The 16275-nt window shown below is 49.1% G+C and overlaps 3 protein-coding genes across 5 annotated transcripts in view; all 3 read right to left on the bottom strand.

Moving 5' to 3' along the window:
- LOC117981019 (protein CASP-like) overlaps positions 1 to 3366 on the bottom strand; it is a 62658-nt gene extending 59292 nt beyond the window's left edge. The window contains exons 1-2 of one of the 2 annotated variants that reach the window (XM_055114592.2): positions 1539 to 3366; positions 1125 to 1279 (exon numbers count right to left, since the gene is read on the bottom strand). In XM_055114592.2, coding sequence (XP_054970567.1) covers positions 1125 to 1279; positions 1539 to 1633 — 250 coding nt within the window. In that variant the 5' untranslated portion in view covers positions 1634 to 3366. The remainder of the gene's footprint in view (positions 1 to 1124; positions 1280 to 1538) is intronic. The other variant, XM_034964306.3, reaches the window with a different exon arrangement.
- A 1356-nt stretch (positions 3367 to 4722) lies between these two features.
- LOC134730704 (putative postmeiotic segregation increased 2-like protein 3) lies at positions 4723 to 15276 on the bottom strand. Of its 2 annotated transcripts, XM_063605936.1 has the most exons (5): positions 14916 to 15276; positions 8725 to 8864; positions 6342 to 6428; positions 6062 to 6174; positions 4723 to 5047 (listed from the first exon to the last, which is right to left on the bottom strand). In XM_063605936.1, exons 1-4 carry the CDS (start codon positions 14954 to 14956, stop codon positions 6143 to 6145), a joined length of 300 nt encoding a protein of 99 aa, XP_063462006.1. In that variant the 5' UTR covers positions 14957 to 15276; the 3' UTR covers positions 4723 to 5047; positions 6062 to 6142. The 2 variants fall into 2 exon arrangements, with proteins under 2 accessions (XP_063462006.1, XP_063462007.1); XM_063605937.1 differs by lacking the exon at positions 6062 to 6174 and having other exon boundaries at positions 14916 to 15266.
- A 204-nt stretch (positions 15277 to 15480) lies between these two features.
- Positions 15481 to 16197, bottom strand: LOC117981021 (uroplakin-3b-like). Its single transcript, XM_034964308.3, has one exon. It carries the CDS (start codon positions 16072 to 16074, stop codon positions 15646 to 15648), a length of 429 nt encoding a protein of 142 aa, XP_034820199.1. The 5' UTR covers positions 16075 to 16197; the 3' UTR covers positions 15481 to 15645.
- Positions 16198 to 16275: the final 78 nt, after the last annotated feature.

Genomic DNA, 16275 nt, shown 5'->3' with positions numbered 1-16275 from the left:
AGAGATGTGATTCAAGAAGGGAGACATGTTTTGTAGATGGCAGGAGCTTCATGAAAAGAAGCCAATGAAGGGCAGGACGTGTAGCTGTCTACCTACAGGAAACCAGCCAGGAGCCTCCCCACAGGGACTTCAGCACAGATGGCCGGGAAAATCTGCATTAACCTGACCTCTGGACCTAAGAGAGGACAAGGCCTTGACCATTTCTACAGACTCACAAGATGCAATCTCTGTGGTCCATGCCCGTGGTGTGATCTGGGAAACGGGGGGCCTTCTAAATGCCAACAACAAGGAAGTCAAATGTGCAACAAACAGAAATACCGGCATTGACGTGGGCCATGGAGAGGCCTAAACAGATGACTGCAGTTCACTGCTAAGGTCATCAAAGGGGTGACTCTGAAATAATAAATTTCAGATGCCATGGCCCAAATAGCTGCATGAGGTGGGGAAGTCCTCCACATGCCTCTGCTTCCTTCAGTACCTGTTTATGAAATAAGCCGAGGTACTTCCCTGGGGAATTTCCTTTCTCTTTCTTTCGAGACGGAGTCTTGCTCTGTCACCCAGGCTAGAGTGCAGTGGTGCAATCTCAGCTCAATGTAACCTCTCCCTCCTGGGTTTTAGCAATTCTCCTGCATCAGACTTCTGAGTAGCTGAGATTACAGGTGCATGCCACCATGCCCAGCTAATATTTGTATTTTTAGTAGAGACAGGGTTTCACCATCTAGGCCAGGCTGGTCTTGAACTCCTGACCTCGTGATCCACCCGTCTTGGCCTCCCAAAGTGCTGGGATTACAGGTGTGAGCCATCACGCCCGGACTTTTTTTTTATTTTTTGGGACGACGTTTCACTCTTGTTGCCCACGCTGGAGTGCAATGGCACGATCTCAGCTCACTGCCACCTCCTCCTCCCAGGTTCACGCGATTATCCTGCCTCAGCCTCTCGAGTAGCTGGGATTACAGGCACCCAACACCAAACCCAGCTAACTTATTATATTTTTAGTAGAGATGGGATGTCACCATGTTGGCCAGGATGGTCTTGAACCCCTGACCTCTAATGATCCACCTGAATTGGTTTCCCAAAATGTTGGGATTACAGGCACAAGCCACTGTGCCCAGCCCCTCCCATACCTCTTTTGGTCAAGGCAGCACAATTCAGAAGAATCTTGCCAGGGAAGACTGGTAAATGGACGTCGACGTGATGCCTATGGCTCCTGGTGGATTTAGATACCTCCTGGTGCTTATTGATATCTTTACCAGTTGCACGGGGGCTTTTCCATGCCAGACTGAAAACGCAGGAGATCAATGATCAACCTTCAACTATTTACTAGCAGAACACTGAGGGGACTGTGCGGTCACCAATACCTCCTATTGCACTTGGATAAACACCTCCCAGGAAATACAGATGAATAGAAAGGACATAGTCAAACAAGCAGAATGGCTGCATTCCTTCAACCAGAAGGGCCATTAGTCTGTTTTCACACTGCTATAAAGAACTATGAGAAACTGGGTAATTTATGAAGAAAAGAGGTTTAATTGACTCACAGTTCTGCTGGCTGTAAAGGAAGCATGGCTGGGGAGGCCTCAGGAAACTGACAATCACGGCAGAAGGCGAAGGGGAAGCAGGCACGTCTGGCCATGTTGGAGCAGGAGAGACAGAGAGAGTGAAGTGGGAGGGCTGCACGCTTTTAAACAACCAGATCCCACAAGCGCTCACTCAATATCACGAGAACAGCAAGGGGGAAGTCGGCCCCCATGAGCCAATCACCTCCCACCAGGTCCCTCCCACAACACTGGGAATTACAATTTGACATGAGATTTGGGTGTGGATACAGAGCTGAACCATGTCAAGGGTAGTTCAACCACTGAGATTGATTGATTGATTGATTGACTGAGATGGAGTCCTGCTCTGTTACCTAGGCTGGAGTGCAGTGGCACAATCTGGGCTCACTGCAACCTCTGCCTCCCGGGTTCAAGCGATTCTCCTGCCTCAGCCTCCCGAGTAGCTGGGACTACAGCACATGCCACCATGCCTAGCTAATTTTGTATTTTTAGTAGAGACAGGGCTTCACCATGTTTGCCAGGCTGGTCTTGAACACCTGACCTCGTGATCACCCTGCCTCGGCTTTTCTTTTGCTGGAATTACAGGCGTGAGCCACTGCACCCGGCCAACAACTGAGATTTAGAAGGCAGTCGAGTCCACTATACCGCACCTCACCTGGTTTCTTCCTCTGTTGGGGCCCCTCGTGGCCACTGTTCTGTTACTTTTTGGTCCTATTTATTTAAATGGATGGTGAGCTGTTTGTCCTCCAGGCTCCAACACTTCCACCTTCAGCTTGTATTACGACAATACCAGCCTTTCAAGCTACTCCGGGTGACCCCAGAACTCATTTGAACTCAGAAGCCCAAGAGTTTCATTCCTTTCACTTTAGGGGACTCAGTGCCCTGATCAGCATGAAGTCGAAGCAGAAGCACGACCTCCATCCCTAATCCCTCAAGAATGAGGAGTGGAAGGTGTTGGCAGGAGGGTGGCGGTGAGGTTTGTAGATCTGTAACTGCATCAGACCAAATCTGGTTCAACTTTTTTTTTTTTTTTTGACAGAGTTTCACTCTTGTCACCCAGGCTGGAGTGCAATGGTATGAACTCAGCTCACTGCAACCTCCACCTCCTAGGTTCAAGTGATTCTGCTGCCTCAGCCTCCAGATAGCTGGGATTATAAGGGTGCACCACCACATCTGGCTAATATTTATATTTTTAGTAGAGATGGGGTTTTATCATTTTGGCCAGGCTGGTCTTGAAGTCCTGACCTCCACCTGCCTTGGCCTCCCAAAGTGCTGGGATTACAGGCGTGAGTCACTACACCCGGCTCAGTTCAACTTTTATGTAATGAGGTTGTCAGTTGTTTTTCAATTGCCATGGACCCACAGGTTGAAGGGCATGTACCCTGTGCATGCCCAGGGTAACCAAGCATGCAACCACGGAGTGGAAACTAAAAGCTCGGCCTGAAGAGCTGAGACGGATTTAAGAACTGGACACTCCATGGCAGGAGCCAGGATCCAATCAGATTGAGTTTTGCTGTCACCCCATGGCAGGATCCAGTCAGATCACACCTCCCAGCATTACTTTAATGCAAGATCCAATCAAATCACAACTGATTACCCTATGTTTATAAAACCTGACATAGCCCCCAGCTGGGTAAGGGAGATTTGAGTATTTCTTCTTGTGTTCTTGCTAGCTGACTTACAAAAAAGCTTTAAAAAAAAAAGGCCACGTGTGGTGGCTCATGCCTGTAATCCTAGCACTTTGGGAGGCTGAGGCAGGCAGATCACTTGAGGTCAGGGGTGCAAGACCAGCCTGGCCAACATGGTGAAACCCTATCTCTACTAAAAATACAAAAATTAGCTGGTCATGGTGACACATACCTATAATCCCAGCTACTTGGGAGACTGAGGCAGGACAATCACTTGAACCCAGGAGGTAGAGGTTGCAGTGAGCCAAGATCACACCACTGCACTCCAGCCTGGGCGACAGAGTGAGAAGACTCTGTCTAAAAAAAGAACAGTTAAAATTAGCACCAAATGCTTTAGGAGTAAAAAAAGTTTTTAGCTGCATATGTTTAAGTAACTTTTTAGATTGTAAAAAATACACATACAAAATGGAAAGGCACAAAGAAGACAGCAAAAAGTGCATGAGATCTCACATCCAAGGATAACCGCTGAGAACATGAAAGTGCTGACTCTTCCAGCCTTTATACTATACACATTTAGGCCGTTGTTTTGTTTTTATAAAACCGTAATCATATAATACAGATAGTTTTATAATCTGGTTTTTAAACACAACAATTACATAACATTTAGCTGTTTCTTTTGCATTCAGATTCATAAGGGTTCCAGTAACTCATCTATCAGAAAACCGAGAGAAATAGTCTCATTAAAATATAAGTACATAAGGCAGGCATGGTGGCTCACGCCTATAATCCCAGCACTTTGAGAGGCCGAGGTGGGCGGATCACCTGAGGTCAGGAATTCGAGACCAGCCTGGCCAGCCTGGACAACATGATGAAACCCCGTCTCTGCTAAACATACAAAAATGAGCCAGGTGTGGTGGTGCGTGCCTGTAATCCCAGCTATTCAGAAGGCTGAGGCAGGTGAATCGCTTAAACTCGGGAGGTGGAGGTTGCAGTGAATCGAGATCGTGCCACTGCACTCCAGCCAGGGCGCCAAAGTGAGACTCCATCTCAAAAAAATATAAAAATTAAAAATAAAAATAAAAAATATATATGTATATATATTTTTCCAGACAGGGTCTTACTCTGTCTCCCAGTCTGAAATACAGTGGCGTAATCATAGCTCACTGCAGTCTCAAGTTTCTGGGCTCAAGTGAATCTCCCACTTCAGCTTCCCAAGTAGCTGGAACTACGGGTGGATGCCACCATGCCCAGTCAATTTTTTTTTTAATTTTTCATAGAAACAGAGTCTCACTATGTTGCCCAGTCCTAATAAACACTATGTGATGAAAAGAAAAAAGTAAATCACCCTAAAGTTAAGTCTTTAATGTTAAGTCTTTAACGAGAAATGCAAATAAAGCATTTCTCAATAGATTATGGCAAGAGAATCAACTGAAGAATAAACATCTTTAGTAAATCTTTTGCTCATGTGCATTAACCAATACTCTTGAAAACCAGGATTAATTTACTGTACCTTCTTAATATTCCTTTGAAATTCCTTATGGCGCACAGGTAAGTGTAGAAAATAACTGCTTCACGCTGACTGTGGTCCCTCTGTGGGGGTAGGGGGTTTTCTGGATGATTTTCCCATCGTGATCAAACACCAGTCGAGTCCCAACCTTCGCCGATGCGTGGCAGGTAGAAATGGTGACATCGCTGTGAGAGAATACCAGGCGTGGTGTGTTCAGTGAGAGACCCGTGATGTTGAGCATTGACTATGCTTTTCTTCACTTGCTTTTCTCTCAAAACTTTCTTAAAAAGCTGATGATCCGAGATAACCAAGATCTAAACGGTTGAGGAGTCATCATAAAATCTAAGGTTTGGCATCTAAAAGACAGTGAGACAGAGAGCACTAAACATGCTTTGTTTTGATAAAAGCTTTGATTTCATTTTCCAGGTTGAATTGCAAAACCATAAATGATCTCAAGGTTTATTTATTCACAAATAGAGATTTGTTTTGTTATTACTCTTCAAATAAAATTGTTTTAAAGAATTTTTTAAAGAACTAAAAAAATTTTTTTAATTTTTAAAGAATCCAAAAGATATTATAATTAAAATGTATATGTAGGGCAGGGTGCGGTGGCTCATGCCTGGAATTCCAGCACTTTGGGAGGCCGAGGAGCGCAGATCACTTGAGGCCTGGAGTTCCAGACCAGCCTGGGCAACATGGCAAAACCCCATCTCTACTAAAAATACAAAAATTAGCCAGGAGTGGTGGTGCACGCTATAGTCCCAGCTCTTCAGGAGGCTGAGGCACGAGAATCACTTGAACCTGGGAGGCAGAGATTGCAGTGAGCTGAGACTGTGCCACTGCACTCCAGCCTGGGTGACACAGTGAGACTCTGTCTAAAAAAAAAAAAAAAAAAAAATATATATATATATATATATATACACACACACACACACACATATACACACACACATATATATGTGTATATATGTATACACATATATATATGTGTATATATATTTAAATATAATTATAAAAATTTAGTATCTGGGCTATAATTAAATAGTGCTTTGGTGAAATGTTTCCCTAAAATTTGATGATGAAAAGCAATGATAACTATCATTTATTACCTATATGTTATGTTAAAATTGAGAAGTTACTGTTCTAACAAGGTTAACCTTTTTTTTTAACAATACTATTTGCTTCATTTCATTCATTTATTTCACACATTTCAGAAGTACTAGGACTTAGATTGGCAGTGAGACAAAACAGAATTCAGAAGCTAGAAGCTGAGATACCGAGATAGAAAATTGTAAATAATAACGATTCCAATTAACTTTCTGAGAGGTTTTTCTAAGGGGTCAAGTGAATGGATAAAAACATTGTATCACCTCAGTGCACACAGTGAGCTCAGAGCTTCCCCCTGAAAGCCGAAAGTTTCAACCTCAGTTAGGTCGGCAAACTCTTGAATCTTACATGTGTGATGTTTCAGAGCTGAAAGAGACTGTAAAGTAAGGACTAAGATACCTCAAGTGCTAAAACAACGGATATACATGATATCTAGTAACTGGCTGAAAAAACTGTTTTTGCGTTTCCCAAGGCAGTGTTACTCAAAATTCTGAGACATGTGGCCCAATTATTTTATAATAGGATTAGAAAAAGTCAACTTACTTAAGCCTTCCAAGTTTTCTTCTTCTACCCCACATCCATTGTCTGAAACTTCAATGAGATCCACTCCATAGTCCTTAAGCTTTAGATCTAGAAAGTTTAAATATTTATGTATTTATTAAAAATGGACCCATGCTAGAATGGCATGAACCCGGGGGTCGGAGCTTGCAGTGAGCCGAGATCGCGCCACTGCTCTCCAGCCTGGGAGACAGTGAGACTCCGTCTCAAAAAGAAAAAAAAAAAAAAAAAATGAACCCATGCTATAAGCTTTTATATTGATATTATTTATAATATATGCAAATTGAAGAGTCATAACTATACCTTTAGTTAAATGTACGAGTATCATTTTGTATATTTCATTTTTATAAAGCCCTTTCTGGCCATTTACTAGCCCAGATTAAATAGTTTAGCTTTTTCTTTCCTCTTTTTTTTTTTTTTTGTCCATAGGCTAGTCAAATGAAGCAGTTGGAGTGGAGAAGGAACAAAAAAATCTGTAACTGGTTGTGATCAATTAGTGGTTAACACCGTTGCACTTTGACCAGCCTTTTCTTTTTTTTTTTTTTTTTTTTTTTTGAGACGGAGTCTTGCTCTGTCTCCCAGGTTGGAGTGCAGTGGCGCGATCTCGGCTCACTGCAAGCTCCGCCTCCCGGGTTCACGCCATTCTCCTGCCTCAGCCTCCCAAGTAGCTGGGACTACAGGCGCCCGCCAACACGCCCGGCTAATTTTTTGTATTTTTAGTAGAAACGGGGTTTCACCGTGTTAGCCAAGATGGTCTCGATCTCCTGACCTCGTGATCCGCCCGTCTCGGCCTCCCAAAGTGCTAGGATTACAGGCGTGAGCCACCGCGCCCGGCCCAGCCTTTTCTTTTGAAAGAAATAATTTTAACATACCCAGTAAGGAGAAAGGGGGGCAGGCGCGGTTGTTCATGCCTGTAATTCCAGCACTTTGGGAGGCCAAAGTGAGCAGATCACCTGAGGTCAGGAGTTCCAGACTAGCCTGACCAACGTGGAGAAACCCTGTCTCTACTAAAAATACAAAATTAGCCAGGTGTGGTGGTGCATGCCTGTAATCCCAGCTGCTCGTAAGGCTGAGGCAGAATTGCTTGAACCCGGGAGGCGGAGGTTGTGGTGAGCCGAGATCGTGCCGTTGCACTATAGCCTGGGCAACAAGAGCGAAACTCCATCTCAAAAAAAAAAAAAAAAAAGACAACTGGTTCTGGAATCAGACTTCCTGGATCCTATTTTATTAGCTTTATAATCTCAAAAAGAAGAAATTTCCTGTTCCTTAATTTCCTCATCTGTAAAATGAAGATAATAAGTTCTATCTCATAAAGTTACTCAGCTGATTAATAATTTTTTAGGTTTATTTTATTGTGTTATTTTCTTTTTTTTTCTTGTTTTTTTTTTTGTGATGGAGTTTTGCTCTTGTCACCCAGGCTGGAATGCAGTGGCATGATCTGATCTTGGCTCACTGCAACCTCCACCTCCGAAGTTCAAGCAATTCTCCTCCCTCAGCCTCCCGAGGAGCTGAGATTACAGCCATGCACCATCACATCTGGCTAATTTTTGTATTTTTAGTAGAGACAGGGTTTTACCATGTTGGTTAGGCTGGTCTTGAACTCCTGACCTCAAATGATCAGCCCTGCTCTGCCTCCCAAAGTGCTGGGATTATAGATGTGAGCCACTACTCCACGCCTATTTTATTTTATTTTATTGAGACGGAGTCTTGCTCTGTCCCAGGCTGGTGTGCAGTGGCACGATCTCGGCTCACTGCAACCTCTGCCTCCCGGGTTCAAGCAATTCTCATGCCTCAGCCTCCCAAGTAGCTGGGATTACAGGCTTCTGCCACCAGGTCCGGCTAATTTTTATATTTTTAGTAGAGACAGAGTTTCACCATTTTGGACAGGCTGGTCTCAAACTGCTGACCTCAGGTATCCACCCACCTTGGCCTCCCAAAGTGCTGGGATTACAGGTGTGAGCCACCACATCCGGCCTGCTTTATTTTTTTAATAGAGATGAGGTCTCACCATGTTGGCCAGGTTGGTCTTGAACTCTGGCCTCAAGCAATCCCCCCACCTTGGCCTCTCAAAGGGCTAGGATTACAGGTGTGAAACACCACGCCCAGCTATTCTGCAAATTAAATGAGATATTTCTGTGCAATTCTTAGCATAACACCTGCCTGGCACACCATAAGAACACAATAAAAGCTGTTGTTATTATTACTACCTAGCTAAGTACTAGGCACATAATAGGTGCTAACTTTAACTTAAAAATAATAATTTATTACTACATCAACACTTGATAGTCTTATTTCAATAACAAATGTTTCTTGACTACAACAACACACACTAATCATTTCTTGTGGCTTAAAACTCTCCCATACTTACCAATATTAGTGGCACCAGCATCCAGACTGTTTTCTACTAACTCCTTCACTGCAGTGCTTAGACTCAGTACCACTGGCCCAGAGCAAATCTGATGGACTGACTTCCGATCAATAGGTTTGATGGCCTTAGCAGGTTCTGTACTAAAGAAATGTTACAAGAAACAAAGCAAGTATTCAGCTATATATTTTCATCCTGATTTTAACTGTGGGAAATGACTCAACACTGTAAATAGTTTATAGGTCTAATCTGTTCATTTATTATATTAACAAATACATTTATTATATCCAGAAATAGAAACACTGTTTTACAATCCTTAAACATGTACCCAAAATACTTCTGGATAGATACTTCAAATTCAACAGATCCTTACTATCTAGGATCCACTTGGAGAAAACATACATTGTATCTCTCAAATTACCAAAATCTTTGGCAACAATGGTGTCTTCTTTCTTGAAAACTGAAAGCATGGCCTGGTGGGGTGGCTCATGCCTGTAATCGGCTAATTTTTGTATTTTTTTTTAGTAGAGATGGGGTTTCACCACGTCGGGCAGGCTGGTCTTGAACTCCTGACCTCAAGTGATCCACCCGCCTCGGCCTCCCAAAGTGCTGGGATTACAGGCATGAGCCACTGCACCCGGCCCACCTGGATAACTTCTAAAAATATTTTATAGAGATTAGATGTTGGTATGTTTTATTTTGTTTTGCTTTTTTTGATACAGAGCCTCGCTCTGTCGTCCAGGCTGGAGTGCAGTGGTGTGATCTCAGCTCACTGCAACCTCCGCCTCCCGGGTTCAAGCAATTCTCCTGCCTCAGCCTCCCAAGTAGCTGAAATTACAGGAGCCCACCACCATGCCTGGCTAATTTTTGTATTTTTAGTAGAGATGGCGTTTCACCATGCTGGCCAGGCTGGTCTCGAACTCCTGACCTCAAGTGATCCGCCTGCCTTGGCCTCCCAAAGTGCTGGGATTACAGACGTGAGCTGCCACACCTGTCTGAACCTAGATTCTGTTCTTGCAGTGTGAAGTTCCTGAATGTTGGGAGCAGAGGTGCGATGTGATCAGGTTTAGAACCTGGTCCTGGTTGGGTGCAGTGGCTCACACCTGTAATCCCAGCACTTTGGGAGGCCAAGGTGGGTGGATCACCCGACGTCAGGAGTTGGAGACCAGCCTGGTCAACATGGTGAAACCCTGTCTACTAAAAATACAAAAAAATTAGCCAGGCACGGTGGCGCACGTTTATAGTCTCAGCTACCTGGGAGGCTGAGGCAGGAGAATCGTTTGAACCTGAAGCTGGAGGTTGCAGTGAGCCGAGATCACACCACTGCACTCCAGCCTAGGCAACAGAGTGAGACTCTATCTTAAAAAAAAAAAAAAAAAAGAACAAAGAACCTGGTTCCTCTGGATACTGAGAGGGGAATGGGCGACGGGCAGGAGTGGACATGGAGAGTTCAGCTAGAGAGGAGCCACGGACATCCCAGCGGGAGACCAAGGTGGCTCTTGCTTGGGGATTGCAGGGATGATGGAGAGAAATGGGTGGCTTAGACACTCCAGGGAGGTAAAGCGATCGCTGGAAGTGAGAGCTGGAAGTGAGAGCGAGGGAGGGGTGCTTCCTGGCTGCCTGTGCCCACCTGCTGCCATCCGAATTCCTTTGATGTTTGGCCTGCTGAGTCATCTGCAAGTCATTACCCCGCAACAGTTGCTGTTTTTCCTTTTTAACAATGCATTTGTTTCGAACCATTGAGCCATTATGTTCCTGGCCAATGGATTTTGTGGTGTTTCCCCAACTACACAGTCCTGGGGAATATTTTAAATGCCATTTAATAAAAAGTTCTGCACATTGCCGTTCCCGTGACATGTTCTGCTCAAAGCCGTCACGAGCTGGTATTCAAGGGGATGGGGTTCGGCTGAGGACCCTTTTAGGTGTGACTGTGCTGGGCAGAACGCCCTGGCATGGCTCCCCAGGGCCTGATGGGACTGTGCCTGTGCTGGGCAGTGCCCCCTCCCTTGGGTTCTTCTTTTTTTTTTTTTCTTCAGATGGAGTCTCGCTGTGTTGCCCAGGCTGGAGTGCAGTGGTGTGATCTCAGCTCACTACAACCTCTGCCTCCCAGATTCAAGCGATTCTCCTGCCTCAGCCTCCCGAGTAGCTGGGACTACAGGCACGAGCCACCGCATCTGGCTATTTTTTGTATTTTTAGTAGACACGGGGTTTTGCCATGGTGCCCAGGCTGGTCTCAAACTTCTGAGCTCAAGTGATCCACTTGCCTCAGCCACCCAAAGTGCTGGGATTACAGGTGTGAGCCACCATGCCCAGTCTTGTCTTTCAAAAATATTAACGATGTATTAATGTTCTTGTGGAACACACCTGCCGTTGAGATGACATCCCCAGAACCCCTTTTCCTGGGGCCTTGCCGTAAAGCAAACTGTGGTGGTGCACTCACTTGCAAAGCACAGAAGACCCCAATTTTTGCATTCACGCCCAGGCCACATCAGAAACTGGGCATGGCCTCTTCCCTCTGCCTTATCTCCCAATTCCTGCGGCCACCTCCTGCATATTTCTGGAATCCAACTCTTCCTCTCCAATCCTCTTTGTCTGCCCTGGTTCAGATCTGGTTCTTCCCAGCCCACAATCCCTGCTACCACCCCTTGGCCACCATGGGTGCCACTGCAGAACAGGACCGTATACACCCCTGGTCTCTCTGAGTAGCTCTCTCTCCTCCTCTCTCCTTCTTCCCTCTTTTTAAAAAAACTTTTTAGAGATGGGGTCTTGCTGTGTTGCCCAAGCTGGTCTTGAACTCTTAGGCTCAAGAGATCCTCCTGCCTCGGCCTCCTTCTTCCATTTGCCCTTCAAAATTCAGCTCAAGGCCGGGCATGGTGGCTGTCACCTGTAACCCCAGCACTTTGGGAGGCTGAGGTGGGAGGATCTGTTGAACTCAGGAATTTAAGACCAGCCTGACCAACATGGTGAAATCCTGTCTCTACTAAAAATACAAAAAAATTAGCCAGGCATGATGGCAGGCACCTGTAATCCCAGCTACTTGGGAGGCTCAGGCAGGAGAATCACTTGAACCCGGGAGGTGGAGGTTGCAGTGAGCCAAGATCATGCCACTGCACTCCAGCCTGGGCAACAGAGCAAGATTCCATCTCAAAAGAAAAGAAAAGAAAAAAAGAGTCAGCTCAGAAATAACCCCAGGGACCAGGCGTGGTGGCTCATACCTGTAATCCCAGCACTTTGGGAGGCCAAGGCAGATGGATCACCTGAGGTCAGGAGTTCGAGACCAGCCTGGCTAACACGGTGAAATTTCATCTCTACTAAAAATACAAAAATTAGCCGGGTGTAGCGGCAGGCGCCTGTAATCCCAGCTACTCCAGAGGCTGAGACAGTAGAATTGCTTGAACCCAGGAGGCAGAGGTTGCAGTGACCTGAGATCGCACTGTTGCACTCCAGCCTGGGCAACAAGAGCAAAACTCGGTCTCAAAAAAAAAAAAAGAAAAAGAAAAGAAAGAAAGAACCCCTAGGAAGCCCCCTTGGCTCTCAGTGGGGGCCAGTAGCCTCCCCTGGGCTCCTGGACTATGATTCAGTCTTTACACCCTAGGTTCCAAGATCTGTTTAGAGGGTGTTTCCAAAGTCAAGTTCCAGGCGGCTCCTGAGGGTGACGGCAGCTCCTCAGTGGGCTCAGAGAGGCTGTGCAGAAGGGAGGGGCAGCTGCAGGCTCGCATGGGAAGTCCCTGGCGCTGCGCCTGGCATCAGCACGGATTGTGACAGTAAGAACAAACACAGAAGGGCCCCAGGACATGCAAAAGCCTGTGGCCAACATGGCGAAACCCCATCTCTATTGAAAGTACAAAAATTAGCTGGGTGTGGTGGCAGGCACCTGTGATCCCAGCGACTCAGGAGACCAAGGCTCGAGAATCACTTTAACCTGGGAAGTGGAGGTTGCGGTGAGCAGAGATCGCGCCACAGCACTCCAGCCTGGGCAACAGAGTGAGACTCCACGTTAAAAAAAAAAAAAAAGCCGTGGCAATCCTGCTCCTAGCTGGTCCTTGAACCCGGGGAGGATTAATTCATCTTTTCACACAGCAAACACCAATGGCCCCCTCCTTCTCCCTGTCATACCCCTCCGGGGCCGGGCCCCTAGCCAACTGTCTTGGGTCTGGATAGGACAGCGTGAGACAATCTCTGCTGAAGGGTCACTGACAGGGAGGTGGTCTTTTAACTCTGTCTTTTTTTTTTTTTTTTTTTGAGTTGGAGTCTCGCTGTGTCGTCCAAGCTGGAGTGCAGTGGCATGATCTCGGCTCACTGCAACCTCCGTTTCCCAGGTTCAAGTGATTCTCCTGCCTCAGCCTGCCAAGTAGCTGGGATTACAGGCACCCACCACCACACCAGGCTAATTTTTGTATTTTTAGCAGAGACAGGGTTTCACCATGTTGGCCAGGCTGCTCTCAAACCCCTGACCTCAAGTGATCCGCCTGCCCTGGCCTCCCAAAGTTGGGATTACAGGCATGAGACACCAAGCCCCTCTGTTAACTCTCTCTCAGTTCCAGGCAGAGGGACCTGGGCTCCACCGTGGTGGGGTTTTTTTGTTTGTTTGTGTGTTTTGTTTTGTTTTGGAGACGGAGTCTTGCTCTGTCACCCAAACTGGAGGGCAGTGGCAAGATCTCGGCTCACTGCAACCTCCACCTTCTGGGTTCAAGTGATTCTCCTGCTTCAGCCTCCCGAGTAGCTGGGATTACAGGCCCCCACCACCATGCCCTGCTAATTTTTGTATTTTTGGTAGAGACAGGGTTTTGCCACATTGGCCAGGCTGGTCTCTAACTCCTGACCTTAAGTGATCTGCCCACCTCAGCCTCCCAAAGTCCTGGGATTACAGGTGTGAGCCACTGCACCTGGCCTGTTCGTTCAAGACAGGGTCTCACTTCACCCTGGGGATGGGAGGTGGTGGGGGAGGAGGGGAGAGCTTCAGAGGCCGGGACCACCCTGGGCAGGGCCAAGCCCCAGGCAGCTCCTCTGGGGCCCTCCCATGGATGTGGAGTGGGGGTGCCCGTCAAGAGCAGCAGCCCATGGCCTGGCCCTGCTCTGAGAATCCCCTCAGATGTCTCCAGCCACTTGGCCTGTGCCACCACCCCTCATCCCCCTGAGCAATTGCTCTCCAGACACCAGACCTGGGCCGGGGATGCTGGTTTAGGGGCCCTGGTTCCTAAATGTCACAAGCCAAAAGAGCAGGTGAAGGTGGCTTAGCAGGGCACATGGGGCAGGGGTCACAGGCCTCCAGGAGGGGCAGCAGTAGCCGGGGGGCAGGGGGCTCAATCACCAGCAGCCTGAGGACCCAGGGCACCAGGAGCCCCGCAGAGGGGCTCGGTTTGTGTCTTTGCAGGGCTGGGAGCTCTGCAAGGCCTGGGAAGTGGGGAAGGACCTGGCAGGTTGGCATTGAAAAGAGTGGCTGCGGGGGATGGGGCGGGGCATGGAGCTGGAAGGCTGAGCCAGGGTGAGGCAGCGGGGAGGGCAGAGGGTGGACCTGGAGAGTGGGTGAGAGGGCAGAAGGGGGCTGGGCGGAGCGGGGTGCTGTTCCAGCCTCACCACGCCCTGCCTTCCCGGCTTCCCCTGGGCCTGGTCTTCCTGAGGTCACCCCGCCTCCTCCTGTGTCCGGACAGTCCTGACCTGGACACACTGCCTGCTTCCCCATCCCGGCTCCACCCCGATGTTGGCAGGCCACTTGACCTCCTGTGCCTCAGTTTCCTCATCTGTAAGAGCGGGTGGGAGCCACTTCTCCTGCTCCCTGCCTAATACCGACGAGACTGGGTCTGAACTCGGCCCCCGAGTTTCCTGCCAGATCTGCCCGTGGTGGGTGACAGGGGCCTAGACTTTGGGGAAGCTGCCCCCTCCCACCTTGACTAAGATCCCGCCTCCCCAAGGTGCCCACCCGCTCCTCCTGGGCCTTGCCCGGCCCCAGCGGGGGTGAGCACTGTTGCTGACTCTACAGTGGAAGGAGCCCGGGCTTGCAAAGGGGAGGACCGGGGCCGGGGGACCCCTCCCTGGAAAGATGCTAGAGAGCATCCCTGGTCCCAGCAATGCCTCCACCCCAAGCACAGCCCCAGTCCCAGGGCTCCGGTGGGGACCACCCACCGATAGGGTCCAGGGCCAGGGAGGGGCGCGTTGCAGAAGGGCTGCTGGTGGCAGCCGTGGTCATGGCCCACCTGCAGCACGGGGGCGCCTCCGCTGCCCGCCATGGGGTCATCACAGGGCAGCTGGTCCAGAGACAGGGGCAGCGTCATGTAGTGGCCATCGGTCAGCAGCTGTGGGGAGGCCGGAATGTCAGCCAGTGTCTCCGGGTTCTGGAAGCCCCTGGAGGCTGCAGGATGAGAGAACAGATGGAGGTGGGAGGGGAGAAAGCAGCTTTGTCCTTATGAGTGGGGGTTCTGTGTTCGCCCAGTCTCCAGCCCTGACCCCCCATGCCACCTCCTCCCTCAGGGCCCCCAGAGATAGTCCAGACCCAGTCGACTTTGTTACCCCTGAAGGGGAGCTTCCCTCTGGCCTTTTGTCCCCACCCAGAGCCAGGAGTGGGGAGCAGCGGGCAGTCCCAACCTGCCCAGCCCCAGCCCCAGCCCCATCGCAGTGCACCAGCCCTGCCCCACAGGAGGCCACATCCTCCCAGGTCGCAGCCTCGGTTCCCTGTCCAAAGGAAGAACTACTTGGATTCAGAGAAAGGGTTGCAGAGCCCTTGACAGCTGACAAACCCACCACTTGCACTACTCCCGGGATTTGGTGTTCACTACGTGTGTATTTTTCAATACACATATTACCCCTTTAGATAAAGCCCAATTCATCCACACCTACTCTCCCAAAGGCCCCCACAGGGGCTCAATCATTGAAGGCGCTTGCTGGTGAGGGGCTCCTAGGGCCCACCACTCTCCTCAGCCGTCACCCTCACCCAGGACCCACAGCAGTCCCTGCACCATTGCTGAAGGCCACCACGAGCCAGACGGTATCGCTGGCGCTGGCAAGCCCATCGAAGACACAGCGCAGCTGCTCCAGGGAGAAGGTGGTGGCAGTGACCTTCCCTTCCAGGTCCCAAGCTGTTATCTGTGGTGTGCAGGGCACCAGCTCTGTGGCCACGGGGGACAAAAGGTGAGCCACGGAGACGGGCGTGGGGGTCCCTGGGGCTACCTCTCCCAATCGGAGGGGGGCGGGCGCCCAGGGTCCAATCACTCCAGCAGGGCCCCCAGCCCCTTGGGTCTGGCTGGACGCGTCCATCCGGGACCCCCACTCACCCAGGCTCAGGCTGGGCCAGAGACAGTTCAATGCCAGGAGGAGCATCTGCAGCCCTAGGTGAGGCTGCCCCCAGGGTAGCCCCATGACAGCCGCCAGCACCCGGGAGGCTCAGGGTCTGGTCTGGCTGCTTCGGGCTGTACCCCACCCCCCAACAGCTTGGCCCTGGAGAAGCTGGTTAATCAGGCTGCCCCAGGGGCTGGAAAGACCTGCAAATGTAAGTGCACCCCACCCCCTTCCTCCCAGGCCAGCCCACAACAGGGAGGAGCTGGGGGGACTCTGGTGGGA

Source organism: Pan paniscus, chromosome 6, assembly GCF_029289425.2.
Source record: "Pan paniscus chromosome 6, NHGRI_mPanPan1-v2.0_pri, whole genome shotgun sequence".
NCBI classification, from domain to species: Eukaryota; Metazoa; Chordata; class Mammalia; order Primates; family Hominidae; genus Pan; species Pan paniscus.
Note: the sequence above shows the minus strand (reverse complement) of the source record. Positions and strands in the feature narration are given on the sequence as shown.

Bases quoted from the DNA above. Each gene is read 5' to 3' on its own strand.
- LOC134730704 (XM_063605936.1), bottom strand. From the start codon at position 14,956: ATGACCCCATGGCGGGCAGCGGAGGCGCCCCCGTGCTGCAG. The intron at 8,865-14,915 runs GTGGGCCATGAC...ACATTTCTTTAG, and splicing joins GAGGCGCCCCCGTGCTGCAG to TACAGAACCTGCTAAGGCCA. The intron at 6,175-6,341 runs GTAAGTTGACTT...CTTACTTTACAG, and splicing joins AGAAAACTTGGAAGGCTTAA to TCTCTTTCAGCTCTGAAACA.
- LOC117981021 (XM_034964308.3), bottom strand. From the start codon at position 16,074: ATGGGGCTACCCTGGGGGCAGCCTCACCTAGGGCTGCAGATGCTCCTC.